Source organism: Euwallacea fornicatus, chromosome 10 (genome assembly GCF_040115645.1).
Source record: "Euwallacea fornicatus isolate EFF26 chromosome 10, ASM4011564v1, whole genome shotgun sequence".
NCBI lineage: Eukaryota > Metazoa > Arthropoda > Insecta > Coleoptera > Curculionidae > Euwallacea > Euwallacea fornicatus.
The window spans coordinates 2,051,142-2,079,134 of NC_089550.1; the positions used below are offsets into that span (position 1 = coordinate 2,051,142).

The following is a 27,993-nucleotide window of genomic DNA, read 5'->3' on the forward strand; positions in this document are numbered from 1 at the left end:
ATTTTCATTCGACATGATCTATTGAACACATCAGCAATCACATGAATGGTCAATCTATTTTGGCGACGCGTTGCGTTTGAAGAAACATTTAAACATATGTTTAGCGGTGTCAATTTCTGTGTCCTTGTCCACAGCACATTCATTGAGGAATTCTTCAGATTTAACAGGATCTTGTTGGAGAGCCTGGAGCCTTTCTTTGAGGTATTCCCTGTTTACTTTTCCGTCAGCCTTCTGCCATTTCAGTTCCTTGGTAACACACAGGGCGTGCGGGCCTGAATTGGCGGGTTCGGGGCCTTTGCCCTTGGACTCAGTGTAGGCTTTCCAAGCATCTTTGTCCACTGCGGTTGCAGGGTTTTCTTGGCATTTGTCTCCAGCCTTCTTTATTTTTACTTTTATATCTTCGCGTAAATCTCCCTAGAAATGGTAAAATTAATGGATAAGATCCGCAAATATTTTTAACAACCAAGAAGATGATCAAAAAACGTTTCAACAGATTCGATCGCAGAATATCTTGTAGTTTACAAAAAAATGAAGGGTAATTTGGTGATACAATTAATACTTACGAAAACTGTGGCGAAAGTGATGCAAAACATGACAGCTACAAACAGCTTCATCTTGATTATTTTCTATAAATTTTAAGATTATTTGTCTCTGCTACTGCTTATTTTCAACTAAGAAAGTCCCTTTAAGGATAATCTATTTATACCCCCTCCCCCCCCTCATTGTTTTGCTCTTTCGATCTAACCTTGACGTATTAGTCTTTATTTCATAATTAATTATGTAACTGTGTTATCATTATAAGGGGATGACCTGACCATCTAAACCCGTGCTTGTAATATATTACTGTTAATAAAAGAGTTACTTTCTTTTCGGCATTTCACTCAAAGAAACATAAATATGCGATAAATATAATCAATATTTTCTAAATACAATAATAATGCCAAAGATCAAAATTCCTAAATAGATAAATATAACAGGGCTTTGAAAAACATTCTACCTTAAAAGGTCAAAAACATCGAAGTGTAAGAAAATTGTGGGGGAATTGAAGCAATTTAAGTTAATGTATTTCAAGTGTGACAAAAAGCCCATTTGTGTTATACGCCACTGGCGATTTCAATTTGAAGCGGAAAACTGCTGAAAGCTTCGATATATTGAAATTTCAAATCGACGTAATAATCGGAATACAGGGTCATCACGAAAATAATGTAGAATTAATGTGAATGATATTCAGGAGTTGAGCAATTTTCAACAATTTCTGAAATGCTGCTGGCTCTTACAATTTTAGATTATAAAAAATAATTTTTACGGCAAAAAAATTAGAAAAATTTAATGCAAGTTTTAAAACATGGAGCAAATGATCAAACATCCGTCTATAGACGCCACTGGTAAAGAAATACTGAACATTTCAAAATTCGTAAATTTTAATGAACGGTAGAAATCTTTATATGAGAAGCAAATTAGAAAAAAAAGACTAAAAATTAAAAAAATACATGTTTTTTAATTGGCCAATAAAATTGAAAATTTTTAAGAATCCACTGGACACTACAACTCTAAATTTACAAAATTTACTGAAATTTCAAAGTCCTGAAAATCTGCGAGTGCTATTTTGTAAAAAGTACCATTCAGGTGTTATATACCCATGTTTTTGAAAGCGTATTAACTTTTGCAAGGCTCAATATGCAATATGTAAAAAGGCGTTTAAATTTTCATGAAAACCAATGTCTTGCGTAGGTTATCGGAATTTCCATAAATTTTGAAAATTTCCGCACCTTTTACGGGATTCGAAGGGACATCAAAAAGCGAACTTAGAAAAAAAATGATCCAAAAAGCCTCGTATGAATATTATTTGACTGTCGCAAGAGTGTGGTAAAACTATCATCAATTACAAAATACGACGAAATGGCAAAATTGCCGGTACGCTTTACTTTTGATTCTTTTCCATTTCGAAAAGTCAAAATCTTCATAAAATTTCGACTTAATTAACTTTTATGCTGCTGTGCCACCTCACTTTTTTTCAGATTTTCACATCTTAAATGTATTTTAAATAAAACAGGGTTGTATCAGGAGACAATTTAACATGGTTAAGGTAAAGCGGATCTGGGCCTCTTGAGTGTATGTAAATTTGGGAAATTCTACCTGCAGACCTTAATACGGATCTTAAAGGGTGTTACTGGTATACTTCTGGTGTAACGAAAACCTGTGGCGCGTGACAACACTAATTTTCTATATGTAAATTTGTGTATCTAAGCTGAATTTTACGTTTTACTATTAAAGATATAGTCTTAAGAGATTTGGAGAACTTGCTTTTGTCAACACAGAAATAGGAACCATGTTGTTGGTAACACAGAGTCGTATTAGATGGAATTTTGAGATGGTCACAAAAATTAGAAGGCATTACAAAGAACAGAACTAAAAATTTTCCCAATGGTCGCTTTTAGCGCCTTCTAGAAGGTGCAATTAAATCGTTGATAAATTTGAATTTATTATCCCAAAAAACCTCGAAATACAGAATTTCGTAAAAGTAGCTGAAACATATCAAAGGATATATGATTTGTTTCCTCAACTTTGATACCCTGTATCTTGAAAACTAAACGACCTAGGGCCCATGTATATAAGAACTTTCCATCTTAAAATTACTTCAAAAAAATCACCCTGTAAAATATCGGACACTTATTCAATAACGCCTTGTATAATAAAAATTCATTAACGCTTTCAATTAATTCTCATTTAATAACAATGAAACTCTTTAATTGTACGTTGAAACATGTTTCTCATAACAGCTAAACAAATTCTTGGCAGTTTCCACCTCACTATCCTTGTCAACCGCACAAGTTTTTAGAAACTGCTCTACTTTAGCAGCATCCTTCTCAATAAGGCTCAATCTCTCCTTTAAATATTGCTTGTTGACAGTTCCATCAGTCTTTTGCCATTTCATTTCCTTGGAAACACAAAGGACATGCGGCCCAATATTCTCTGGAGCGGGCTCTTTGCCCTTCGAACTGATGTACTTTTGCAGCCCTTCTTGGTCTACCGCAGTTTTAGGGTCCAACTGGCATTTGTCCTTTGATTGTTTTAATCTGCTTTTGACGTCTTCGGTTGTAGAATCAGCCTTGAGTAGGAGAAAATGTCTGTGCTAAGGAAGGAATTTTTGGGCGAATCTGGCATACACTTACCAGAACTGATGTGAAAAGGAAAATTGCCACTGTTAGAGTAATCTTCATTTTAATGACCTGGATGTAGTTGATAATTTCACTCAACTGACAAAATTTTCTTAAGCACTGCCATATTTATATTCAAGATAAGTTTTATTGTTTTTGAATTTATTTATTTATAATTTTTTATAAATACCCAGTTGCCCTGCACTAATCTGATATTTTTAAAGTTTGCATTCGGCCTGTTGTTAAAACATTTAATTAAAAACAAAGTATTATCTTTAGTCGAAAAAAAAACATACAAATTAAGAATTTCTTTATTTATCTTTGATAAAAGTACTTGGCATAGCACCTCAACATATTCTTAGCGGTTTTAATCTCAGTTTCCCGATCAAAATCGCATTCATTAAATATATTATCAGCCTTACTAGTGTCCTTCATATAACCCTCTAATCTGGATCTTAGGTACTGTTTGTTCACTTGCCCGTCCTGGGTTTGCCATTTCATGCCCTTAGAGAGGCACAAGGCATAAGAACCTAGGTTTTCAGGTACTGGTTCTTGGCCCCTGGTTTCTAGGTACTGCTTCACCGCCTCCTTTTCTAAGATTGGGGTGTTCTGTTCTCTGCACTTTTCGCTCACTTTCTTTAGTACCTCTTTGATTTCTTCAGGAATAATGCTAGCCTTGAAGGAAAGAAACATGGTAGTCAGGACAAAAGTGCTTGTCTCTGAAGATACTTACGGAAATCACCACAAAGCTGAGGCTGAACACTGCGAGGAACTTCATTTTTGAATTGATAATAACTTCTAATTAACCAAAGATTTGTTGCTTTCAGATTTATTTATACGATACTTTATTACCACGTGGACTAATTATTTTGTATGATAAAGTATAATAGTTTATCAATAATAAGTTGGCCTGTATTTATCATATTTAGGCCATTTTTTAGCGATTTTCACTTATGCGTTTCATGTATCTGTAGCTTTACGAGATACAAAAATGATGATACATTTGTGTTTTGTAGATAAAAATTATTTATGTTTTGAATTCCTCTTTCGAAGAAGGAATTTGTTTACTTTTAATATTCATAAAACATAACAGGCAGAAAAATGAATTAATATGCAATTAGAAATGCCCATACTTTTGTTGAATACATTTATATATAGGTTAAATCTTAGATTTACTAATAGCTCTATAGCTTAGTAATGCTGACTTTACTAATCTAAGCTCAATACTTAGTAGATACATTAATTCAGGTTAGTTCAGGTTTTATAATTTTACTATTGAATTTGAGCTTCTCTGCAAGCATTCTCAGAAAACCCATTGAAAAGAAACGTAACCTTGGAAAATACTTAGAAATTTCAAAAATATCTTTAAAACCACAAGTGATATATGAAGGTCTGTGAAGTTTTAAAAATTTTCTAAAATTCCCCCAAGAAGTTAGAAAAATTTCTTCTCTAAGTCCTTTGGTGAGACCTTCATAGAACCTCGGGTTAGGGGTCGGGATAAAGGGGCGTGATGCGCTACCTTTTTGCATATAGTCAATAAACCGAAAGCGTGTCTGCAAAAGCTTTAATTTAAAGTTGAATATATAAAGGCTGATACAGCCAACATGAAATTAAATTCAATACCAATTTTGTATTATCAGATTTTGGTAATTCCAAACAGCTGTAATAAACTTGATACACCACTGTTCTCTAAATAATTTAATAGATCGAACCTGTCTCTACAAAACTTGTAATTTAGAAGTTTAGATGTAGAAACTTATAGACGCAGTAAATATTGATTTAAGTTACTTCCAGTTAAATTAAAATCAATTTTTAAAGAGTGTCAAAATGTGCCCCCCTTAGCCTCCACTGTGGGTGTTATCCGTTATCAAACCACTATAAACTAGTTTAGATCAATTGCCTTATTTCACATTTAGCAAATTTACCTGGTCTAATTATGGTGAAAAGCTTTGTTGTCTCGCTACGGGGACAGGAAAATTAATCATTTAAAGTGATCGTGTAGTGTGATGTATAGAGAAAGATAATGCATTCTGCGTTTCCTAAAGACTATGAATATCGGCTAAAGGATATGCAAACCATAGGGGAAACAAACGTTTTACCTAACCAACCAGGCAGACCTCAACACTCGCATTAGCTAGCCTCAATGCTCTCGTTTGAACAATAAACAATATATTGCAGGGCATGAATCCCAAAAGCAGATGTCATATCGAATATACTACGATTCGATCAATGGCAGTTGTTTAAAATTCATATCCATGGGAGTTGCATTTTTTTCATAATTTTTTCTGTATATTTTTAGGAAGAGTTTTAGTAATTTCGTTTATTATGTTATCGTTTGCAATGCAAAACTACACTCTGGATTATTTTCTTGATAATATGGTGAAGGACAATGGTGTAATTCGTATGAAGAATGAAGAAACCAACTGATCACCTCTTTGACTGCAAATTAGTGACAAATCTTGATAAAACCCATGACACAATCGGAAAGTCCAGAAATAATTTCGAAAGCCTTCAGAAATAACAAAAAAAAATGTTATAGTGAAAATAAACCGAAATAAGACGTTGAAATATCTACAAATTAACTGAGGCGAAAATAGGGTTCAACGGAGTGGCAAAGACTACGTTTTAATTTGACAGACCCATTTTACCTGTACCTAATCTCGATAAAAAAAAACTTCGCCAAAGCAGGAATTTGGCAATCAAAACGCCATTATTAAAATTGGATAACCAGAGCGTTAAAGAAACTTTTTATTTGCAAATAATGTCTTGCTGAAAAGCTGAAAGCTCCCTTGCGCCAACAAGAAGAAACCGGAAACCATTTCTACTATCTTTCTTTTTGTATTTTTACTGCACGAAATGGCCCCAAATTTAACATTTCACACAACGATCTTGAGAAAAGTTTAGATATTCGATTTTGTTAGCGAACAATCTACCAAATAAACTAAATTCCCTTGAGTTACCACCTACATATTTTCTGGCCTAGTTCGGCTAAACCGGTGGTTAGAAATGAACTTCCATGGAAGTTTGATAATTAAGTTTAAGGGGTTAATTATGAGGACAGAAAGGTTCAGCTTAAACTGAATTGGGGTTGCAGGGGTGGTGAAGGGGGTGGGGGGATTTTATGAGTAGGGGAGGGCGAGACACTACGGGACACTAATGGTTCTCAACTTAAAAAAGAAAGTGTATTTTTTATGAGGATGAATACGAAATGTTAAGCCTATTAATTTTAAAATAAAATGTCTGGTTGGTTTGGGCTCCCTTTGCCAGTTTAAAAATATATATTGTTGTTATTATTTAATTCTTTTGCCAAGCGACTACCGCTCGTTGGAATTAAGAGTTCCTCCCCAACTGCTCAAACGAATGTCCTCTATCGCAGCATTGTTGGTTTATTTTTCTAGTCCAGTATTAATAGCCTACATATTTTCAGGTTGCACTAGTTCACTACTTTCCTCTTTTCCAAGTAACAGTTATAATGCAACATTAACCCAGAGTTCACACTAATAATAACAAATAGTGTTCAACCTTCATTTTTCCGGCTCGTATCAGCTAACAGCTTTATTTTTAACATCCACGAGAGCTGCTTATGGACACTGCGTCAATACAGACTCTGTGATAATCTCTTGAACTGCTGCGATAAGTGTGATTTAAGTGCCAGCACTCTCTTTAACGTTGCTCCTGGAATAAGTCTTCCGCATATCGACGAAAAATGAAAATTTGCCTGGTTTTGTGCATAGTTTTCCTTGCAGTTATCGTAAGTATTTTTATACCTCTCATAAGGGTTAAAACCATGTTGTCTGTTTCAAGGCTGTTTCGAGCAAAAAACAGAGTGGAAAATACCTGAAAAAGGTCTATAAAGAATGCCAGAAAAACAATGAAACTCGAGTTGATAATCAAATTCTGAAGAAGATTAAGAAAAACATGCAGGTGACTCTACCTGACAACTATGGAGCCCATTCCTTGTGCATTTTGAAAGGTATATTCGTGATTAATCAGTTTCATCGAAAGTACTAAACAGCGTTTTAGGCTTGGGTTACATTAACGAGGACGCCACGATCAATACAGAAAAGTTGAAAAAGAAGGTGGCTAAGAAAGTAGAAGAAGATGAGGTCGAAGATATAGCCTTTGAGTGCGTGGCGGTCACAGACACTCCAGAGGAGACAGCCCTGCACCTTGAAAAGTGCCTTCGAAGTCACAAAATAGAACCCTAAATTTTATTTAAAGATGTATTTCATTATTGTTGTAAATAGGTTTTTATCACATTCTTAAGCTGTTATAGAGTGTATATTTATGGCCTAAGAATATATTATTTATATAGAAATTGTTGAGTCGAGAAGAAGCGACGTCTATGTAATGGAAATGATACTGAATTTTGATCAAATTGATCGTCTGAATGAATTTTAAATGGTTATGCGAAAGGGGTCCTTATATTCCTTTTAGGTTATTTTTAGTTAAATTTTAGAGTACCTTTAAATCAATATACCTCAAACTAGAACTAAGCTTTTTTTCGTGTTAAACCTAATTTGGAAGATTTCCTAAGGATGAAGTGGTAATTCTCTCGTTTTTGCTATTTTCCCAATTTTGTTCGTCGACATCTCGAGTGTTTGCATACCAAATTGTCTCAAAGTTCTTGGACAAGCTCCAGAAATCCATAGGGACAATTGAGAAGTAAATAGTGATGTATCACCATCAATATTTATTATCTCGTATCCTCACTTTGCGTCGGAGTACATACATTTCACCTGAATAATTGATTCTCTAGGCAAACACTGTATGAGCCATTTCTGTATTTCACTACTTTACTATCACTCAGTGCACCTACATACCATGTATGAACCAAGTTAGCACGATTTCGAGAGGACCCTTAATGCTAAAAGATCTGAACTTCCACTTCCTGGATATTTGTAATTTTCATATTGCATTTCACCCCACTTGGGATTATACAGGGTGTTTCAGAACTGTGGCATCAAACTTTATTTATTTTAGCAGGTTTTAGCGGGATTTAAGCAAGTCGTACGCACGCAGTGCACCAGCGTAACCACTGGTGCCAGCCTGAAATTCGAAAAATATCTGTGTGTATCTCAGAAGAAACATCCTGTGTCAAAGACTTTTTGGGCAGTAGTACTGAACATTTGGCTGCTTTTCTATCGTAAAAATTAGAGATATAACGAACTTTATCCCAGCGAAAAGGCTCATTAATAAATCTCTCGTTCCTTGGGAATGGCTCAATCAGCTCTCTGTCCTCTCACCGCAAGTGTCACGTGTCTCTTCTTAGCCATTATAGCATTAGGCCAGGAATTAAGCTATTAAATTATTAATTTCAGTTCCAACCAGTTCAGTCCCCTCACAAATCATGCTACAATCAAATTGCTTTAACAGGTATGGAGATGTAAAGTTTTAGTTTCTTTTGGGTTGAAACGTGAGTGACTATGCATGTGTTCAAAGTTTTGAGTGCTGCTGTAGTTGTAGTTACTGTAAGTACGTACTTGCCTACTCACAAACTAGACAAAAATGTTGTTTCTTTTCGAAGATGGTTTCGGCCGAAAAACAAGTAAACGAAGAACTGACCCCGTATAAAAGAACAATTAGAGAGTGTCAGAGAAACGAGGCTACAAAAATAGATAACAAGTTGTTGAAGAAAATAAAAAAGAACGAGGACGTTGAGCTGCCCGCGAACTATGGAGCACACGTTCTTTGTGTCATGAAAGGTACCAGAAAATGCATGAGACTAATTTATTCTAAAAGCGGAGCGTTTGAGGATTGAGATATATGAATGAGAACAACACTATTAATGAGGAGAAGTTGGCCCGAAATGTCGCCAAAAAGGTAACAGATGATTCCGAAGAGATGGAGGAAATACTAAAGAAGTGCAGGGTTAGTAAGGAGACGCCGGAGATGACCGCGTTGCACATTAAAAGTTGTTTGCTGAGCTACGAGATTGATATTATTTAAAAACCCGTTTTTTTTTAAATAAACATTTATTATCACACATATAATCAAACACGTGATGATGTCGATGACGGTGCTGCTGCTGCAGTCAGCTTGAGGTCAACTCCAAGCGCACATCACAGTACCTTTAACATACTCCTTATCATTTTTACCCTTCCTCACAATGATATCCACTTCTTATGAATCAGAAATACAAATTTTCCCATGCTTCCTCATTACAGATTAATTGATTTTTTCTCCTCCATCTATTAAATGCAACACCTTACTTAACCACTACCAATGAGAGCAAGGCTTCGAGATGGAGCCCTCAAAGGAGGAATCTTTAGAGTTTCTAGGGGTCGAGCGATTCGTACATTTCTGCTTTTCAGGAATCTTATATTGACCGAGCTGATGGGACCGGCGTTATAACCATGAAGGAAAAGAATTTATTTATCAATTTTTGTATGTAAGAACTTGAGGGAGTTATTATCAAAGTTACGGTTTAAGGGAGACTGAACATTATCAATTACTTGATAGTTTTTAATCGGACAGAATAAATAATTTTTTTAGTACTCAGGATTTATTTATCCCCAAGTTTTGTACACTATTATTATTGACGGTAGCAAGCTTACACCTTACATCATATATTAAGATACTTGTGCGAAAATAACCCACTATACCAAACCTTAAAGCTGTCCGATATTAACATTATTTTTGCGGAGACACCCAAACAAATTCATAGCGTTCATCTCCCTGTTGCCTTTACTAACGGAACAATCGTGAACAATCTGATCCACTTTAGCCTTATTTGAGAACTGATTCTGAGCCGCTTGTCTCACCCCCTCAGGAATAATATTTCCTTGGTCGTCCTGAAGATTCAAGTTGACCAACATGCAGTTGGCATGCAATGCAAAGTTGTGCGGTAACTTTGGGTTTTCCCCTCGTTTCAGCTGGTCAAACAGCTCGTCTGCAACATGAGTGACTGGAGATGTTTGACAATGCTGATGAACGACGTTCCAGCGATGTTGAACTGTGTCTGCCTAAAAAGAAAAAGATATTCGGAGAGGAAATTCACTGGAAACTAGAGCAAATGGTCAGTTCTGATTGAAAGAAGTCAATGATCAATGATCAAATGTTTACTTACCAGTGCAACGGCAGCGAAAAGAACGAAACTCAAAGCTACTGAATTCATTATTAGTTTATTGGCCCGATGGGTCTTGTTCGCTTGTTGATGTTCTGTTGGTCTGTGCTAATGCTGGTTAAATGGGTTTACTTTTATATTAAGAAACCAGTAGGGATAAAAATCTTTGTTTGGAATGGAAATACCAACAAGTGCTGATTTCTGCAAAATTTTGCTGACCTCTTGCAATGGGAATACCTAGAAAATATTTTTGTTTATATTATTAAGTATGTTAAATTTTCCATAAACGTATAACAGTTCTTTAATTAAATGCAATAATGAACAACATTTTTGTTTTGTTATTGGATCAATAATAGGTTCACCTTTCTAAAAGGAATCTCGTTCCCCCACCTAATAAGTAACACGTGTACGAAATTTTATTTTAATAATTTTTATGGGTTATATTAATTAAGTCGCAATGGTTTAAACTAAATACACTGTTCTCGTACTCGTTGTCGTAAGTATTAAGCAGAAAGTGCTAATTTACAATGATTTTCAATGCTTACCATTTACTTATAGTCTTACTGGCAGACAGATACATTTTATATACTTTTATAGTGCATTTAACAGGGTCATTTAAGTCAGAAAATGCCCCATTAAATTCTTTGATTGTGATTTAATTATTTTCAATTTAATGTATCACTTTTAGGAATATTCAAAACAACTTCTTTCAAAACCAGCTTTATCTTAAGATTCGAGCTAACCTGAATTAAAATAGTTTGAGTTAGTATCACTAAGCGCCATATCATACTTCGATCCACTTACGTTTTCATATCTGTGAGTTTATCAAATACGAAGTGTTTCACATACTAATACACATAGTAGGGCCAGATAGAAACCCTGCAACGCCCTCTGATACTTGAAATATGCAGGGGTTGTGGTGATTTCTGGGGCAAAGGGCAGTACTTCGTTCATCACACATCATTGCTGTTTCCCTCGTCGAAGTACCTTTTTAGGTACTGTTTACCCAATGCATAAAAAATGACCTTCAGTCTTCCCCGAAAATTTATATTTTTTCCTCGGCGACTACCTCATTAACTTGATAACCTCCCGACTTCTCCGTCTACAAGATAAGGTCGAAACGTATTTCTCCTTCATCTATAAAAGCAAATTTCAGACGGAACACTCAGGTTTTTTTATTAGAAACTGTCCAAAGATGAAATGCTTAATCGCTCTTAGTGCCCTTTTAGTCGTCGCATTGGTAAGTTCGCAAAGAAAACCATTGTTTCTCCCATCACCACAATCTTTGTGATACCTAAGGCCGACGACCCCCACGGTCTGACAGCAGCCCATGAAAAATGTCACATGGTCGCTTCTGATGGCTCGCCGAAACCGGCAACCTCTTCGGAAGGCGGTCCCCACGAAGGCCACCATGATCATAAAGCAGAGCACCACGTTGAAAATTTCAAGTGTTTGGCCAAAACATTGGGTCTTGTGAACGATGAGGGCAAAATCGTTGCCGATGGAGTGAAGTTGCATGTTGGACATGTGATTACTGATGCCAATAAAGTCGAGGAAATCGTCAAGATTTGTGGTCAAGACAAAGATTCGGCCGATGCTACTGCTGGACACGTGGTCAAGTGTTTGTACGAGAAGCATGTATTTTCTCATGACGGTAAACACCATGGTAGTTCTGAGAATAACGAAAGGGATTCCAGTCATCAACATCACCATGACCATGTGCCTAAACTAGCAGTTGCACCAGCTAAAGTATAATAGTGCTTTTAAGTGTGTTTCATTGTTGACTTTGGTAAATAGATTCCTGAAACATGAGTGGAGTTGTTTTAGTTTGAAAACACATCGTTATCCAATAAAGTCAGACTGTAACGTTTAAATTAGAAATTCCTTGCACAGGCCCGTCTGTGAGTATTTAATCAAGGGCATTTTGTTATTTACACATTGAAGTTGCCAGGAAATTACTGCAAACATTTCCGTAAATTGAGTTTAATTTTCCTTGCACAAGGAATTGGAAAGTTTTGGATTGACTGATTTACAACCAATACTACGTTTAATGGAGCGAAAATGTTGATAATTGAAGTTCGTCTCTAAAATTTACTTTTTGGGGATTAAAAGTTCTTGAATTTTGAAGCATTACCAATTCTTAAAGCAATTTTCACAGTTTTTGCAGATCATCTCGCCAGCTGAGCCCCCACGTGCATGATTCCGTTTCATGCCGCGCAGAGCGCGTTCCTACGTCTACGGCTTCGTTCTAATTCAAATTACTTGTTAATATCTCAGAACGCAGATTACTTCACGTTATACATCACTGAATCGAAAAATTTATTTACGTCTTTTAAACAGGACGAAGGCAAGATTATGACGTGTATGCGTTGCAGAGTTTTCTATATAAAAAGAAACATTAACGAGTGAAATTGGAATGTTTCGCAATTTTAGATAACCAACTATCGAGAGCTCCCATGTGGCTGCTAAGAGCTCTGTGAGTTTTCCTTTAATCCAGTTGGTGCCTCGCAGATGTAGCTTCAATACTTTGCGAAATACACAGTTTTAAACTATGCGAAACGTGAAAGTTGCCTTTATAGAGGCCATGACAAGCCAAATTGGGAGGTTTTATGCTTTTAGATAAACAGTGTTAGAACGCTCTAACTTGGCAGTATCATGCCCACCGAGTCGCTCTATAATCCATTTAAATTTTCGCACATTCAGCTTGACTTTCATAACAAATTTATTTCTGTTTAATTGCGCGAAACATGAAAGTTACAGTTCTTGATTTTATTTAGAAAGTTCCTTTCAAAAGGGCGATTCTAAGTGTTCACGTCAAAATGTCGAATTACCTATTACGTAACGAGTCGGAGTACATACGCAAAATACAGAATTAAACATTTCTTTGTAACCCATGACACCTCAGAAGACACAGTAAACACCGAAAATTTCCACAACACATTGACACTGTTTATCTAAAATTTAATAATTTTTGTTAACTACATGAAATCACCGGACAGAACTGGTACCGATATGACTGATTTCGACGCAATGACAGTGCGGTGTGTAGCTCGTCCTAAACAACATGGTCGGACCAGTTCTACTGGGAAAATCTAAATAAAGAAGTGAGGCATATTTTCTAAGTGTTTCGTCGATTTCTAGAATCGTTTCTCAACAAAAATGATGTTTCTTTTATTTTCTTGTCTACGAGGCGAGAAATTAATTTTGAGCGAGAGTAAAAAATTGATTCTGAATTGGATGAATGAATAATGGACAGAATATGAAAATCGGACCCCATTGATCATCACTGAAAAATTGACATAAGTCCTCACATTTCAATATGTACATTCAAAACCCGTCCAAAGCATCACAAGAGGTTGTTACGCCTTAATTTTTTTTTCAGATCGAGCCTTGAACTTTCAAGTAACAGCTGATCGAAGAACTGGTAAGTTTTCAGTTACCGTATGGATACAGGAAGCTGATTTATGATGATCACACCGGTTGTGAGACACAACGGTATTTATTTTAGAATCAGTAATTAGGTATAGCGATGATACAAAAACATATAACAGGAAAGTCATTAGTCGTGTGCATATACCTATACCCACGCATCATTACCCATATGCCTTATCAGCAACCCTAATCTCTTCTAATATAGGTATATAATGATCTCAAACATCACATTGATTTATAGCGAAAATCAATATAGAGTAAAAATGAGGTGTCTATTTTTAGGAGTAATTACTCTTCTAGCGGTGCAGGTAAGAAATGCATACATTATGTAACGTATAGTCATGGAGACATTTCCGGGGACGATGCTGTTCTGCAAATTAATTTAAAAAATGTTGGCGGGACTATGGTCAAAAACGCATAATTTTCGATATACAGGGTGGCAAGCTTTCGCATTTTTTTCTCATATTTTGGGTTTTCGTCACGTACACGCATGCCTCCAGTTAATTTTTTTGCAATATCGTACCTCTATTTTCGTCAAGACCCTCTACGCAGTAATGGCAAAATCGTAGGTAGCCATATACAGAGCGTTATGTTTTTTGCGTCGCTGCAGTGCGTTTCTGGGCAACACCCCGTATGAATTCGGATGCCATATTTAAATTCCCTCTTGAATTCAGTAGCTGCGGTGTTTTCCTATCTTTAACCGTTTTCATAGAATTCGCAAAAATATCTATGAAAGCGAATTAATAACGTAAGGGAAGTAGGAAAAAAATCATCTAGAGGAATTGTCAACTATGCGAGGCAATCTATAACACTAAACCAAATTTCTTGAAATAAAAATAAATTTAAACGAAAACAAAATTACGAAAACTGCTGAAAAGAGAAATGCAAAGCACATATGGGAAAAACATGAAACTTTGCCATCCTGCCTATCCAAAAAGGTTCTGTCGTGGCCATGTCGGTGCTGTCGCCCCCTGATATGTCCCCTTGGTGATGTGTTACGCCCTGTAAACGTTCAGAATGTTATTCAAATTAGATTGGGATTAACATCAATTTTTAAGGCTCAAGAGTACACAGAAGAGGAAAAGGGCAAGTTGAAGCAGATTCATGATTCTTGCCTCAAGGATTCAGGAGTTGATATTGCCGTGGTAGAAAAAGCTATTAATGGGGAATTTACTGAAGATCCAAAATTCAAAGCTCAAGCGTTATGCGTCTACACAAGTCTGGGTGCTATCGATGACTCCGGAACTATAAACGAGGAGAAAGTTTTTGAAATCCTGCTTAAGTCGTTCCCAAATGAAATGGTGATCCGAACTTCTGTGAAGCACTGCATTGGCAAGAAAGACACTCCCCAGGAGACAGTTTTCCAGTTTTCTAAGTGTTTAAGAAGTTTGGCCCCCAAGGACTTAAATGTTAAAATGTTTGCCTTATAAACCCCGGCCGCACCTCTGATTAAAAAAATTAAATAAATATTGTTAAGTATTAAAATTGTGTTTGAAAAAGTAGGCAAAACTGCGTTTTCGGTGTGACATTGAATCACCATTCAAATCGAAACCGCAGAAATTAATTTGAGTCGGAGGTATCCATTGTTATGAAATTGGACCTTCTGCTGCGTAATTCTTCCATTTAAAGGTGTGGAAAAATGTGTTATTCTTCAGTTGTTCAGACCCGAGAGAGATTTCCCGACATTCGATTTTCCACAATAAACCTCCGTTACCATTTCGTAAAAAAAAATACAGCGAGGGATCATTAAAACATTTTCGCATTACTCGGTGAACCGTAAACGTAGGGCGCTGATTAAGCCATTCGCTTTTTACCATGGAGCATCTAACAAGTGAGCAAGAGAGCAAAGAGCAGATGATTTAATCCTAGACACGCCCCCGAAATTTCAGCATCCACTTGAACTTTTTTGTAATGAATATCCTTTATTATTATCCGCATAATTTAATTACATGGTGCTTGTAGCTGGTAATAAGGCTCATTAAAGCTAACAATGTGCCTCAGTCTCCCGGTAATGGATTTACGAGGATGGGCTCTAACAATGGCAACGAGGACAGGAAGTTGTTCTTGGTGATGGGATATTTTAAAACTAAAATCCTTTGCTTTTGTAGCCGATTTAATGGTAATTGCAAGGATAACATTACATGGTTTTAATTGTTTTCGTATTGACCATAGCCATGGGAATCGTCGGCTTGTTATCTATGGTATGGTTGCATAATCCTGGTGAAGACCTAGAGATGCTTGAAATTTACGATTTATGGAAATAATGGAGATTCGATGTCGAACGATGCGTGAATGAATGACAATTTATGAAATTTTCTCCCGCTTAGTTTACGAATAGGCACTGTGTCTTGTGAGCACGAAATCCGCATTTTCGCGGAGCGTTCATGTAGAAGGCCGGTGTACCGCAGGTGTATCATAATATGATGCCTCCGCCATCATTGGCATCGCCGTGCAGGAACTGTTACCAAGACGCGGGCAAACCAGCTGATGGAGCTGTTCCCATATTCAAAAGGTTCAAAGATTGAAATTTTGATTACCGAACAAACATTACCAAGAATCGTTCTTCCTATGATGGTAATCGACAAGACGATCCGCCAACCACCGTGACCGTCAAGAAACTAGTTCTTTATACCAACTCATTGTGTACACACCTTTTAAAACAAATTACGTAACGTAACAGCTTAATTATTCCGTGACAATAAATCCCATCTGAACTTGTGTACTTTGCAACCTGCCAGTCTGGTGTTTTATTAATTACTCTGCACTTGAAAACTAAGAGAAAAAATATAATTAATGTAGAGTTCTTAATTAGTCAATGTCAACGCTTATTGTTGCTCATGAAACTCCTTCGGTGGCACAATTTGAAACATTATGAGCTGCTCTAATTAGTTTCTAATGATGCGCTCAATTTTCTGGTTACTACAAAATATCCTATAATGAATCCATATACAATAGCTGTTAGTTCTATGTGTGTAATGACTGATTATTAAAAACGGTACTTAACGCGGACTTAATACCAAGGCGGCATTATTGTGCTGTAATGGACAGTGCGCTATTGCAGGTTAATTAATGTACCATAAAATATACCTTATTTTTCTCCGCTTATTTAATATGGGTTTCGTAATGATTTTGTGCAAAACGTGCTTTTAAGATTCCTGCAAAAAGCTTCATCATGGAGATGAGCAAAGCTCCCACTTAAAACTTCTTTTACGAAAACAAAAACAAAGACTCCGTTGCGGAAACTAAATCTAATACTCGTAATAAATTGGGGAAGAAACCGGGCTGGCAGAATTTTCATAATTCCTGGAAGAAATTTATTACTGGAAACAAAGGATGTGAAGCAAAAACCCCGAGTTTACATATTTGGAGGAAACAAATGGAAAGGGAAGCCCTGCTCTCCTGCAAATCGTGAATAATATAACCTTTATGGTTTTAATGGTTCGTGTTGTTTGCCGCCTTAATAGGTTTGTCTTAGCAGGGTAATTAGCAAGTGTCGCCTTTCTTTGAGGAGGTTTCATAAATTGCGTATCAGCTCGCATTGAATGATGGAAATAAACACATAATAATTATTCCAGTCAATAACTCATGAACGGCTGCGGAAATTTACGAACGTAGAAGTCGAAATCGAGTTGAAACATCAACAATTCACTGCACAGTGAAATTCAGAACGGCGTCAGAGGATTCATTTTTTTTTTGAAGACAAGGCAAAAACTTTACCCACCCTGTATCTCCTACTGTAAGACTCCTAATTTTGATCACCTTAGTAGTAGCAAGAGTATTTGTGGCACGTGGCAGAGCCCTTTCGCTCGGCCCTCAATCCATTTGCGCACCCTCCCCCTCCCTCTCGCCCTCACGCAAAACTCCCGAAACTGTTGTTTTTTGAGTATATTTATTTGGAAAAAAAATCTATTTTGAAAATGCATTTGAATTTGTTGTAATTTATTCTGCACGAAAAGCGAAGTAAAATGCACTGGTTTTACACGGAAGGCAGAGTCATGCGGTGCTTTATTTTAAATTTATTACAAACACGTTAATGCTTTATATATACAGAGGTGTGCCAGCCGCGACTTCAGAGCTATTACGAACATTTCTAGAAACCTGTAGATATCAATTAAAGTATTTATTATGGAAGGACTAGTATTATATGAGGTTGCAATTTGCACTTTACCCTGTTTACCGTACTCATGCTATAATTAGCCCATTTAGCACCGGACAAACCTTAGAAATTAATAATGCCATTAAATAACACACACGACCAAAAATAAATCCAAAGTTCGCAACTAGATTTAAAAGAAAAATGTATTTTTATTAAATAAACCAAACCGATATTTGTCAAAAATATGGATTTTTTGGTTGTTATAATAATTGCGAAAACTCACATTCTCAGCGCAACATTAAATTTAGTTCTAACTAAAATGGCGCATTGAAGGAATTCAATTAAAAGTAGTTATATGTGTAAATATGCGGAGGAAGAAAACTTTAAAATCTTTCATGCTTTAGGTATCTCATCTGCAGAGCCCTTTAGGGAGAAGTTCGCACTGTCAAAAAAAAAATTATCCAGCAAAAAAAGAACGTGGGAGGATAAATTTCTTCGTTTCTATGGGAATTACCCTTCCGATAAAGCTACCAGCGTATCAATTATTTTGAAGTATGAAGGTACTGAAAAACTTACATGTTTACCTACCATTCACTTATACGAGTATTTTTAGATTTATGTCTAGCTTCGCTCTTTGCTGGTTTTTCTTTTGGATGCAATGCATTGCATGTTCACTCTGATTAAAACTAATAAGGTAATTGGATCAAATCTTTCTGGGGCTTTGAATCATCCCGTCCATTGTCCCTTATTGCGTGCTTTCCCCCAAGCCCCTCTAAGTAGACACAACGTAAAAAATCTGCTTTGTACTTATCGTTAGGTTTTTTCCAGATTTTTCTAGCAGCACTTCGTTCGGTACTTCAAGCATGTATTTCCTGTTTGTTTTAAAACGAATCGGTTTGGTGAAATTAGATTTGTTTGTTTTCGTCTAAGTCAATACCAAATTGAACTATTGTTTGTTAGGGAAACTGCTAGTAGTGTGTACGGAGGCAGCGACATAGAATAAATAGAGATTTTGTTAATTGTCAGACCGTGCAATTTCGAAAACGCGCCGTGGAGACCCAGAGATGCACGTGGCACACGTCATTTACGTCAAAATCTGCACAATTTTCTAACAATTATCCTTCAGAAACATGTAAATTATTTCGAAAACACAGCTGGCACGCCAATGGATTTTTGGGGCGGTCTCGAATACGTTAATTCGGAAAATTTTGGATCTAGCGCCCCCAAATTCATCAAATTAATTGCTGAATTTTGGAAAATTGCGAAAATTGACTAATGCAAAAACCAGAGGCGGATAGGGCATCAATTATCATGGCAGGAAAAATGTTCTAAAAAAATCTATATATTTTTGCTAGTTTTTTAGTTAAAGTAACTTCTGGAACTTGCGAACTTTTTAATAGTATTTTTGTAAACATGAACTATATCTCCTATAGAATCGCCAGCAAATTGGGGCAGTAGTGGACCGAGGATTAAATGAGAGGAATTTAAGAAAAAATTTAATCATTAGAAAATTGTTATACGGGCCTGCAACAGAATCAGTTTATTCCATTATACTTTTTTTTTAATCTTTGTTTCATCAGGGTCGTCCCAGAACAACCGGTTTTCAAATATTGGTTTTAATATCATGCCAGTGCAATCATATTGATCTATCAACTTGAAGATTTTATTGAATAGAAGATTCATTTTGTGCGAAAAATATGTAGTTTAAGTCTGCAGTTAAAAAAATTTATTTAGAAGCAAGTATGATGAGTATGAAGTAAGTAAAAAAATTGAAAAATGGACATTTGCGGGCAAATTAAAAAAAATTACTTACACGGCTTCTTGAAAGAAAGCAACGTTGGTGAAAACCAACGTAAAAATGCGGTAAAAGCCAATAAATTCTGGGAAAACCCAAAGATTCCTTGGTAGCCTTCGAAAGCTCGGAATTCTCTTTCGCTCAAAGTATATTCGGATTGTTTTTGGAATTCTAAAAGTTGAATTATCGCATTGTTCACAAATTTCTGTTTTCGACTTTTATTACTTACTCAATATTGATTGTACGTATTTCTTTACAAACGTTAAAAATTCCAAAAGCGTTTTTCAGTTTTTCAAATAGATACATACATTTCAGACGTACCTTTGCATTTGTCCTCGCACATCGGAAAGCAGGAAATGCAATTTTCTCAGGACACACTTTTAAACATAAATCGCCCTTTAACACATAATTTAATTGCAGCTCATTAAAAATGATTCATGTTGACTATTTGTACGTCGAACATATTGGAGAAATGTAAACAAAATTATATTTCAAATTTCTATTATAAAACATTTTTGAAAAGCATTAAAAAAATTTATATTAAAATCGTAATATAACAAAAGGTCATTTTGTACAATTTTCAAAAACTAATTCCACAAAACTTACGTCACTAAATATCAATCACATTCGATACAGTACTAAAGCCTTTGTCAAGTTGTGCCACCAGCAGTAATTCAGCTCAAACTAGTGATATATCGAGAAATTGTAAGTTACTGAGATAATTTTTTTATTGAGAACAAAAAAAAATCGTGAAAAGAAAATAAATTCAAAGCTTCAATGATTACCGACGTTTTCTACATATTCTGGGCAACAATAAACTTCCAATGACAAAGGATTATCATTTCCCATAGATTATGACCGCGACTTCTTCCTCTAGACCAAAGTCCACCTATTCATTAACATTCAAACTTGACCATCCCATCTTCATCAGAGTCCAAAATGAAAAAAAAACCTGAGGAAACTATCGACCAAAGTCCACATTTCAGTGCCCTCCCATTACGGTAAATGGGTGGGACTATCACCTGGAGATCGCAAAATTTGCACCTATATAAAAGCGATATTTTTACAACAGAATTATTCATTCAAGTTATAGATTTCCTCCAGTTAAGTTCGAACTTCAAAAAAAAAAAACGTCACCATGAAAACCATCATTGTTGCTGTGGCTTTGGTCGGAAGCTTGCTCTACGCCAATGTAAGTTCAGTTTTCTTGATGACCTTTTGAGTGGTTTTATTTTGGTAAAAAATAATGGTTGTATGATTGCATAATGGTACTGTTTAAGGCACGGATATCAGTATATGTTTATTCTTATTGTAACAGCATTGTTAGAAGCAACTGAGTAATGGTTTTATGGTCAAGGCCGGGACCTGCAGTTCTTATAAATATTAGATTTTTTTGTTCGAGGTTTGAATGGATTAATTTATCAACATTTCTAATTAAATTATCGTGTAATTGAGTTTGGAGGTATTAAAAAGTTCTAATTCGGTGCGGTAAAAAGGGAAGCTGCTTAATTGCTTTAGTTTTTTTTTCTCTTTTATGTTATTTGTGAGTAATGATAATTGCCTGGAAGAATTTTTTATTTCGGGGAAAAGCATTGAAAATTGAGAATACATACTTGCTGAATTTTTTTCAAATGTATTTGATCATAAATATCTTCACATTCTCCTACTAATTTAATATTCTAAGTCGAAGTTTCTGATCAATTTCTTTTGCCTACGTACGCCTATGGTTGTTCGCCATTATGTCAACCTTTCTTTTCCTTTTTTTTCTTTTTTATTTATTTATTTTTTCTGTCACTAAAGTCTTCAGCCAAATTTCCCGTGTTCCCTCCCTTTTTAATTATTTCATCTTGTTCCTCTATGTACACGTGCCCCAAGTCAACTCTTCTATTTCTAAAAGTTTACAATTTTCATTCCCTCTTGCGTCTAAACGAGCTCTTCCGTATCTGCCAAATGTCCTGCTCCCTCCAGCTAGAAAAATCTCAGAATTGTTAGTTAATTAACAACTGTCTGGTAGTTAATTAATAACTGTAATTGAACTCTAATCAATGCAAAACGGCAATAAAATCTCAGTTATTACATACGTAACGGAAATTAGCTCATGGAACCTGATAACGCTCCGCCATACTAAAATCAGGAAATGAGCCTCAGAAGAACTGACAGCAACGCCTAATGCGACATACGGTGGTGTACGGCGGGTTGTCTGCCTATTTCCTTTCATTTGTAGTCAGACTAAAAGGGGGCGTTGCCGCTGTTGATTTTTAGTTTCCGTTTTAATTAATTTTGAAGAAATTTGATTAAGGCCACTTTGGAGGAGTATTAAAACAGGCATCCCAGTTTCCAAGCCTACACGAGTAAAATATCGATGGCCAACATAGGACCTAAATTAGTGCTATAAATGGCAATTTAAAAATTCGGTGTTTTTCTGAAATTTTAAAAATTCGACTCTCTGTATCTCAGAAAATGGTTGACCAAATTGGCCCATAAAATTCATGTAAATAGTTCTCTTAATGAGTTCTATGAGCCTAATCTGAAAGGGTTCGCAATTTCAAAAGTGCTTCTAAAATGATTTAAAACGCAGCCAAAACTTGACCAAGATTAAAAATTTTCACCCATATCTAGCAACTCTCTGGATTTCTTTCCGTTTTCTTCCACCAAAGAAGGCGACTTCAGTTGCAATCCAGTAGTCAAAAATTGAGGGAGGTTGGTGATAAAATCAACCCGAATGCTTTGCTCACCAGAGCGCGTTTAAATGCTTTGGAGGAACCCTTAAGACTTAGGCAAAGAATAATTCTGAAGAACATTCGTTTAATCAATTAGCAACCTTTTCAATTATTCCTTATACAAAGACTTCATTTAGCTTTAATTGAAGGCAGAAGTAAATTACTGCTCCCAACTGCATTAGCGACTCTTGAATTCGGTAAGAGTAGTAAAACGAACATTAAAAGTTGCAACTTTCACTCGTGATTTACCACTTGCACAAAGCGCCATTGAACATTTTCGAAAGAGAGAATAACAGATCTCTTAATTTGAAACTTTAATCGGGGAAGATTTATATAAATGTAGGAGAACCAAAGATATCTCAATTGAGCCTAGGCGGGGTGCTTTGAGTTAACCTGAATAGCTGCACAAAATTCTAGAATGAGTTATTCTTTTCTATTTCTGCATATTTCCATTCCTCATCTTCAGGCCGACTTAACTCCCGAACAAAAGCAAAAAATCCTGGACAATGGAAAAGCCTGCGTGAGCGAAACCGGAGTCGACACCGAGCTGATCAAAGCAGCTCGCCAGGGCAAATTCACCGAAGACGAAAAATTGAAGGCCTTCACTTTCTGCATGTCCAAAAAGATCGGTTTCCAGAACGATGCTGGAGAAATCCAGACTGAAGTCGTCAAGCAAAAACTAGGGGGAGCCCTTGGGAACCAGGAGACGGCCAATCAGATAGCCGAGAAGTGCCTGGTGGCCCAATCCAGCCCTCAGGAGACCGCTTTCCACAGCTTCAAGTGTTACTACGAGAACACCCCCACTCATTTAACTGTATTCTAAAATGTGAGCATGACGCAGTGTTTGTTAATAGATGCTAAGTGATAATAAACTATAAGAGGTACATGATGGGTGTTTGTTTTGGGGGACTGTCTGTAGATGGGAGAGGCACGAGGCGTAAGAACAAAGTGCCCATAAATCTGAAACTTGCTCGGATCCATGGGGTCTGATAGCTCGAGGAGAATCTAATCTAAATTCAGACGTATCCTTTAAAAATTATGGCAATAATGGGTAAAATGACGTGTGGTTCTAATGCAATGGTTGTATGGTATTTATTCAAAGTGAGGATATAGTGAGGAGAACTCACTACATCCTCAAACTTTTAAGCTCCTTAGATAGCGTGTGTTTTGAGGGATTGTTAGAATTAGTATTAATTAATCGGTCTTGTTAAATTCTAATGATAGGATAATTATATGATAGGATTATGATTCTAATGATACTCTAAGGGTAGGATGAGTTTTTAGCATTGTGTTACGTGTTGGTACATGAGGGTTGTTTTGATGCTATAATTCTCCAGGAAAAAAACAAATGGTTGAATCGGCAAATAGATGTTAAAACGTGATTTTCCTGGATGATAACTATATTATACAGTAATGGAAATATTTCGGACTAAAAATACCCAAAAACTAATAAATATTCCACGAGTATTAAAAGCTCCCCTCAATTTTAAATTGAATGTTTCAAAATTTCCAATATTGCGTGACGTCCTTCCTTTTATTTGAATTATTAATCCAGACTTGCGAAAGTTTTTATTGGGGAAAATCAAAATGGATGGGAAGCGAATAATTTATTGAAGGTTTCTGGAACAATTCCTAGCTCTCGTTAGGATTCGTCCTCAAAAACAGCAGTGAATTATTCAAAATTATTTTTGTTCAATATATACAGGATGTCCCATTTTTTATGGAGTTATTGAGAAATCTCGGTTACAAATAAAGGTACTGAAAAAAGGTTTACGCAATACTGTGGCACATCTTTGAAATATAAATCGTGCTGTAAACGATTTTTCAATAGGTTTCTTTGTTTTTGTAATACAAAGTGAAATTGAAATTGTTCCTTTGTAACATTTTTATTGAAGAGAACTTTGTAATTTTGAAAATTGATTCTCGTAGATTTTTTACGTAGAATTCAATGATGATATAAGATTTCTTATTCCTCTAACAATTTATGAGACATAGACTAGACTTATCTTTTTTTTTTTTAACTCCCTGTATTTGTTGAATCTGTCGTGTTCCCTTATCGCAGCGCTTTTTAGCAACATATGACCCCATTGGTGACATTCAGAAATACGCGTAAAATACAAAAAAAAAATATTAGTTACTAATAATGTGCCTATTTAAATAGATTACATATGAAGGGTAACTGTGATAAAAAGTTCTATTTCATCGCCATGGTCCAAAAACTCCACAATTTGCTTCTAAACATAGAATAGAGTTCTTTTCTATTCTTTTTAAAGCATTTTCCATTAAAATAGCTTTTGACTGCAGACCGCTAAGGCATATTTTGTCATGGCAAGTTAAAAAATTATGTCTTTTACAACATTCAATTTAAAATTTTACGTGTATTCCTGAATCATTCCCAATGGTGTCATAAATTGCTGAAAAGCGCTTCAAAATTGGAACGACAGATTAAAAAGATACAGAGTGTTTCGTTAAAAAAAAAAGATAAGTTAAGTGTATATCTCAAAAATGATTAGATGCATGAGAAATCTTATATTACCACTGAATTCGACGTAAAAAAATCTATGAGAATACGTTTTCAAAACTACAAAGTTCTTGTAGATTAAAAAAAATTATAGAAGAGCTCTCATAATGCAGCAATTTCACTCTGCACTTCAGAAGTGTAGAGACCTGTGGAAGAACCATTTACATCATGGTTTATTTCTCAAAATAGTACCACAGTTTTGCGTAAACCATTTTTAAGTAAGTTTATTTCGAAGCGAGATTTCTCAATAATCTTGTCATAAACAGGACACCCTGTACAAACTCCATATGTATGACTGTATGACTCTAGGGAAAGAGTTTCGGAAATAAACTGCCGGAAAAACGGAAGTTGTTCGAGTTGGAATTGTGCATGTAACTCAACATGAAAAAGAAGGAAATTTTGCATAAAATCTAAGAAGAATTTTGTTAATATGTAAAATCAACGAGAGCAGAAATGAGTTTGACAGCTTATCTATGATAAATGACGATTTATTACTGAACCTTTACAATACAACACATCTTGATAAATGTTAATAAATAATGCAGAATATTAAAAAAAAAAACTTCTACAAATAATTGATTTTCGCCTTCTGATAAACACATTTGAAAGTATTGAAAGCTTGTAACTTCGGATCAGTATTGGACACTATACACTGCCTGACCAGTTCCCTGGCCCTTGCGTCGTCCCCTTGAAGGGCCGCCTTTAGTTTGGTCAAAATCACCTGTCTCTGTAGGGATCCTGAGTCGGTCTGAAAGCCGATTTTTTGGGCCATACACAAAAGATACTCCTTTAACTTTTCGTCATTGGCGTAGTCTCCAATGCGGGTTTTTTGGAGGACGTTTTGGTCTACTTTAGATTTGTCTGCACATTCTCTTTGCACTTGAGCTAATTGCTTTTGCTGCCCTACAGCCACCTGGAAACGAGAATAATGATAGTAATAATTAACATTTTACATATTTTATTAAGTGCTATTTACCTGGAGGGAAATTGCAAGGAAAATTGCTGTGAAAGCGAATTTCATCGTGGCTGAAAATCTGGATGAACCAACAGTCATAGAAGCAACTTGGTACTACGAAGATACCAACGGCTGTTGCTCTTTATAGTAACATTGGTAAATTGGATAATAGGCCTCATTGCGGCCTCATGTTACAACAATTCTTTGATTTTGTCAATTCAAACAAAGATATTTTTGAGACAGGACAGTTATGAGTAATGGAAGGAATGAAGACTTTAGTTGATGTGCGTTGGACCGCTTTAGTCGGATTCGGAAGGTTTTTGGTGGTTTAGGGCTAGTGGCTAATAGGGTCATTGGCATTATATCGTTAAGAACAGATTGTGCTAATCTGTTTGGTCATGTGAATGGGTCATATGACTCGAGAAAATAACATGCTTAAATTTGCCACTTACAAGATTATATTGATAACATGTAGGGAATAGAGCCTCCATTATCGTATGTAATATTCATAAGAAATGCAAACGAGTATGTTTTCAAAGAAAATGATGAGAATCAAGCGGAAATACTCCTGGAGACTTGCCTGCCTTTTCCCAGACTCAGGAAAATCAATCGAGTTAAAGATTGGAATTAGGAGATCTGGAATATAATATAATCATTTTCAGATCTCGTTTGATTTTTCAATTTTTCCTTGAGAGCACGGAAATATTCCTTTCTTAGAACACTTAGGCGCATTGAATTTCCCGTGTTAATGCCAACAAATGATGAACAAAAAGAAAATTACTCAAAATCAAATTCGTTTTCTATTTACTTTCATGAAGTTCTTCAGACCTTCTCCAGAAATTTTCGCTCCATTTTCGTGATAAAATTTTCAGTCAGCACTGTCCTAATTCCTGATTTGCAGAAAACCGGAATTTGGATTCAGTTGGTCCTCTTAGTTCCAGAAAAACCTCTACAGGGGTCTTATGAAATTATTCCAACTTTCTCCAGAGAATATTGTTAAGGTTGGATTGGCTGGGTATTGCAAGATAAAATTTTAGCGTATCAGCGGCACCCGTTGTTTGCAAATTCGAAAATTTAGTTTTAGATACTGTCCCGATTTCAACAAAAAATATCTGAAGCCGATTTTTTTCAAGATGGACTTTAAAACCTTTTCTAGAAAATATTAAATAAATCGATGAGTGCTATCTTTGCTTTAAAAATCACAATTTTTTAGGAGTTCTCGTTTACCCTTCGTATTAATGTTGGCAACAGTCGAAGTTGTACGGTAAGGCCCTTTTTGCTGATTGCAGAAGAGCAATTTAATTTTTCGGGGAGTAAACACAAAACGAATTATCATCGTCTTCTGGCAATGTATCAAAAATCAGATATTTCAAAAACGTCCATTAATCTCTATTTCCTAAACTCAGAATCCGGAGATTAAAATGTGAAGCAAATTAAGTTGCGGTCAAAACCAGTTAAAACACTCTGGAAATTATAAAGAATAATACATAAGACCTATTATCCAATTGAGGAGATTTAATATAAAAAGAATGATCACATAACTGGGTTTTTGCAGTACCGAAAGTCACTTATTAACTACACAAGTGAACCTAAAACTTCATTCAACATGCTGAAGCTGATTTTGGCTAGCGTTCTTCTTGTGAGTTTAACCCAGGTAAAATCTCTTTTTTATTTGCGAAAAAGCCCTATTTGTACGGAAAATTGAAGCAAAGGTCTCAAGATCTTTTCTACTCCTTCGTAGCTGAACAACTCAACTACCTTCAACATTCTTCAACTAACTGTCTCTTTAATGTTCAATATCTTCTTCCTTCCTCGAAAAATGATAGGTCAACACCTTGTCCGATAAACAAAAAGAGCTGCTGATCCAGAAACACAACGAATGTGCCAACAAATCCAGAATAGACCAAACCATCCTTCAAAGGTCTCGCACTGGACAATTCCCCAACAATGATAAGCTGAAGGACCACATTTTGTGTATTGCCAAGAAAACTGACTTCCAGACTGAATCTGGAGTATTGCAGAGACAGGTGATCTTAGCAAAAGTGAAAACTGCTCTCATGGGGGATGATGCTAGGGCCAGAAATGTAGTCAGGGAGTGCGCAACAAGTAACCCTGACCCAAAGCTCCAAGCTTTCAATTGTTTCAAATGCATCTATGAAAAAGCTCTAATTAACCTTCTGTAATTGTATTTATTTGTTATTTATTTATTTACATTTCAATCAATAAAACACCATCAATCGTCAAAGCTGC

At 35.8% G+C, this 27,993-nt stretch overlaps 11 protein-coding genes across 15 annotated transcripts in view; 6 read left to right on the top strand and 5 right to left on the bottom strand.

Moving 5' to 3' along the window:
- Cbp53E (Calbindin 53E) overlaps positions 1-27,993 on the top strand; it is a 61,682-nt gene that overhangs the window by 7,590 nt on the left and 26,099 nt on the right. For 2 of the 5 annotated variants that reach the window (XM_066286696.1, XM_066286700.1), the window contains exon 3: positions 13,607-13,648. The exons of 1 other annotated variant lie outside the window; for it this stretch is intronic. The gene's annotated coding sequence lies outside the window, so the exon portion shown is untranslated. Of the gene's footprint in view, positions 1-13,044; positions 13,329-13,394; positions 13,546-13,606; positions 13,649-27,993 lie in introns of those variants that run through there. 2 more of the 5 variants (XM_066286698.1, XM_066286699.1) reach the window with 2 other exon arrangements.
- LOC136341556 (uncharacterized) lies at positions 2-717 on the bottom strand. Its single transcript, XM_066286677.1, has 2 exons — positions 564-717; positions 2-414 (listed from the first exon to the last, which is right to left on the bottom strand). The coding sequence occupies exons 1-2, from the start codon at positions 612-614 to the stop codon at positions 55-57; spliced, it is 411 nt and encodes a 136-aa protein (XP_066142774.1). The 5' UTR covers positions 615-717; the 3' UTR covers positions 2-54.
- Positions 2,747-3,221, bottom strand: LOC136341488 (uncharacterized). Its single transcript, XM_066286515.1, has 2 exons — positions 3,174-3,221; positions 2,747-3,109 (listed from the first exon to the last, which is right to left on the bottom strand). The coding sequence occupies exons 1-2, from the start codon at positions 3,219-3,221 to the stop codon at positions 2,747-2,749; spliced, it is 411 nt and encodes a 136-aa protein (XP_066142612.1).
- Positions 3,454-4,039, bottom strand: LOC136341554 (uncharacterized). Its single transcript, XM_066286675.1, has 2 exons — positions 3,892-4,039; positions 3,454-3,833 (listed from the first exon to the last, which is right to left on the bottom strand). Exons 1-2 carry the CDS (start codon positions 3,934-3,936, stop codon positions 3,474-3,476), a joined length of 405 nt encoding a protein of 134 aa, XP_066142772.1. The 5' UTR covers positions 3,937-4,039; the 3' UTR covers positions 3,454-3,473.
- LOC136341489 (uncharacterized) lies at positions 6,647-9,121 on the top strand. Its single transcript, XM_066286516.1, has 7 exons — positions 6,647-6,909; positions 6,963-7,131; positions 7,182-7,363; positions 8,480-8,534; positions 8,601-8,629; positions 8,686-8,863; positions 8,914-9,121. The coding sequence occupies exons 1-7, from the start codon at positions 6,865-6,867 to the stop codon at positions 9,105-9,107; spliced, it is 852 nt and encodes a 283-aa protein (XP_066142613.1). The 5' UTR covers positions 6,647-6,864; the 3' UTR covers positions 9,108-9,121.
- On the bottom strand, positions 9,645-10,461 carry LOC136341577 (uncharacterized). The gene is made up of 2 exons (XM_066286710.1): positions 10,228-10,461; positions 9,645-10,123 (listed from the first exon to the last, which is right to left on the bottom strand). Exons 1-2 carry the CDS (start codon positions 10,273-10,275, stop codon positions 9,770-9,772), a joined length of 402 nt encoding a protein of 133 aa, XP_066142807.1. The 5' UTR covers positions 10,276-10,461; the 3' UTR covers positions 9,645-9,769.
- LOC136341570 (uncharacterized) lies at positions 11,050-12,036 on the top strand. The gene is made up of 2 exons (XM_066286703.1): positions 11,050-11,464; positions 11,524-12,036. The coding sequence occupies exons 1-2, from the start codon at positions 11,420-11,422 to the stop codon at positions 11,977-11,979; spliced, it is 501 nt and encodes a 166-aa protein (XP_066142800.1). The 5' UTR covers positions 11,050-11,419; the 3' UTR covers positions 11,980-12,036.
- On the top strand, positions 13,659-15,141 carry LOC136341572 (B2 protein-like). The gene is made up of 2 exons (XM_066286704.1): positions 13,659-13,964; positions 14,715-15,141. Exons 1-2 carry the CDS (start codon positions 13,869-13,871, stop codon positions 15,084-15,086), a joined length of 468 nt encoding a protein of 155 aa, XP_066142801.1. The 5' UTR covers positions 13,659-13,868; the 3' UTR covers positions 15,087-15,141.
- LOC136341575 (B2 protein-like) lies at positions 20,577-23,151 on the top strand. Its single transcript, XM_066286708.1, has 2 exons — positions 20,577-20,739; positions 22,734-23,151. The coding sequence occupies exons 1-2, from the start codon at positions 20,686-20,688 to the stop codon at positions 23,088-23,090; spliced, it is 411 nt and encodes a 136-aa protein (XP_066142805.1). The 5' UTR covers positions 20,577-20,685; the 3' UTR covers positions 23,091-23,151.
- On the bottom strand, positions 25,256-25,888 carry LOC136341574 (B1 protein-like). The gene is made up of 2 exons (XM_066286706.1): positions 25,765-25,888; positions 25,256-25,701 (listed from the first exon to the last, which is right to left on the bottom strand). The coding sequence occupies exons 1-2, from the start codon at positions 25,840-25,842 to the stop codon at positions 25,354-25,356; spliced, it is 426 nt and encodes a 141-aa protein (XP_066142803.1). The 5' UTR covers positions 25,843-25,888; the 3' UTR covers positions 25,256-25,353.
- Positions 25,700-27,982, top strand: LOC136341576 (B1 protein-like). Its single transcript, XM_066286709.1, has 2 exons — positions 25,700-27,397; positions 27,570-27,982. The coding sequence occupies exons 1-2, from the start codon at positions 27,350-27,352 to the stop codon at positions 27,924-27,926; spliced, it is 405 nt and encodes a 134-aa protein (XP_066142806.1). The 5' UTR covers positions 25,700-27,349; the 3' UTR covers positions 27,927-27,982.

Coding starts and splice junctions, on each gene's coding strand:
- LOC136341575 (XM_066286708.1), top strand. CDS start 20,686: ATGAAAACCATCATTGTTGCTGTGGCTTTGGTCGGAAGCTTGCTCTAC. Junction 20,740..22,733: donor GAAGCTTGCTCTACGCCAAT/GTAAGTTCAGTT, acceptor CCTCATCTTCAG/GCCGACTTAACTCCCGAACA.
- LOC136341554 (XM_066286675.1), bottom strand. CDS start 3,936: ATGAAGTTCCTCGCAGTGTTCAGCCTCAGCTTTGTGGTGATTTCC. Junction 3,834..3,891: donor TCAGCTTTGTGGTGATTTCC/GTAAGTATCTTC, acceptor CTTTCCTTCAAG/GCTAGCATTATTCCTGAAGA.
- LOC136341574 (XM_066286706.1), bottom strand. CDS start 25,842: ATGACTGTTGGTTCATCCAGATTTTCAGCCACGATGAAATTCGCTTTC. Junction 25,702..25,764: donor TCCTTGCAATTTCCCTCCAG/GTAAATAGCACT, acceptor TCTCGTTTCCAG/GTGGCTGTAGGGCAGCAAAA.
- LOC136341572 (XM_066286704.1), top strand. CDS start 13,869: ATGATCTCAAACATCACATTGATTTATAGCGAAAATCAATATAGAGTA. Junction 13,965..14,714: donor TTACTCTTCTAGCGGTGCAG/GTAAGAAATGCA, acceptor TCAATTTTTAAG/GCTCAAGAGTACACAGAAGA.
- LOC136341556 (XM_066286677.1), bottom strand. CDS start 614: ATGAAGCTGTTTGTAGCTGTCATGTTTTGCATCACTTTCGCCACAGTT. Junction 415..563: donor TCACTTTCGCCACAGTTTTC/GTAAGTATTAAT, acceptor TACCATTTCTAG/GGAGATTTACGCGAAGATAT.
- LOC136341577 (XM_066286710.1), bottom strand. CDS start 10,275: ATGAATTCAGTAGCTTTGAGTTTCGTTCTTTTCGCTGCCGTTGCACTG. Junction 10,124..10,227: donor TTTTCGCTGCCGTTGCACTG/GTAAGTAAACAT, acceptor TTTTCTTTTTAG/GCAGACACAGTTCAACATCG.
- LOC136341570 (XM_066286703.1), top strand. CDS start 11,420: ATGAAATGCTTAATCGCTCTTAGTGCCCTTTTAGTCGTCGCATTG. Junction 11,465..11,523: donor CCCTTTTAGTCGTCGCATTG/GTAAGTTCGCAA, acceptor GTGATACCTAAG/GCCGACGACCCCCACGGTCT.
- LOC136341488 (XM_066286515.1), bottom strand. CDS start 3,221: ATGAAGATTACTCTAACAGTGGCAATTTTCCTTTTCACATCAGTTCTG. Junction 3,110..3,173: donor TCCTTTTCACATCAGTTCTG/GTAAGTGTATGC, acceptor CTCCTACTCAAG/GCTGATTCTACAACCGAAGA.
- LOC136341489 (XM_066286516.1), top strand. CDS start 6,865: ATGAAAATTTGCCTGGTTTTGTGCATAGTTTTCCTTGCAGTTATC. Junction 6,910..6,962: donor TAGTTTTCCTTGCAGTTATC/GTAAGTATTTTT, acceptor GTCTGTTTCAAG/GCTGTTTCGAGCAAAAAACA. Junction 8,630..8,685: donor CTGCTGTAGTTGTAGTTACT/GTAAGTACGTAC, acceptor TTCTTTTCGAAG/ATGGTTTCGGCCGAAAAACA.
- LOC136341576 (XM_066286709.1), top strand. CDS start 27,350: ATGCTGAAGCTGATTTTGGCTAGCGTTCTTCTTGTGAGTTTAACCCAG. Junction 27,398..27,569: donor TTCTTGTGAGTTTAACCCAG/GTAAAATCTCTT, acceptor GAAAAATGATAG/GTCAACACCTTGTCCGATAA.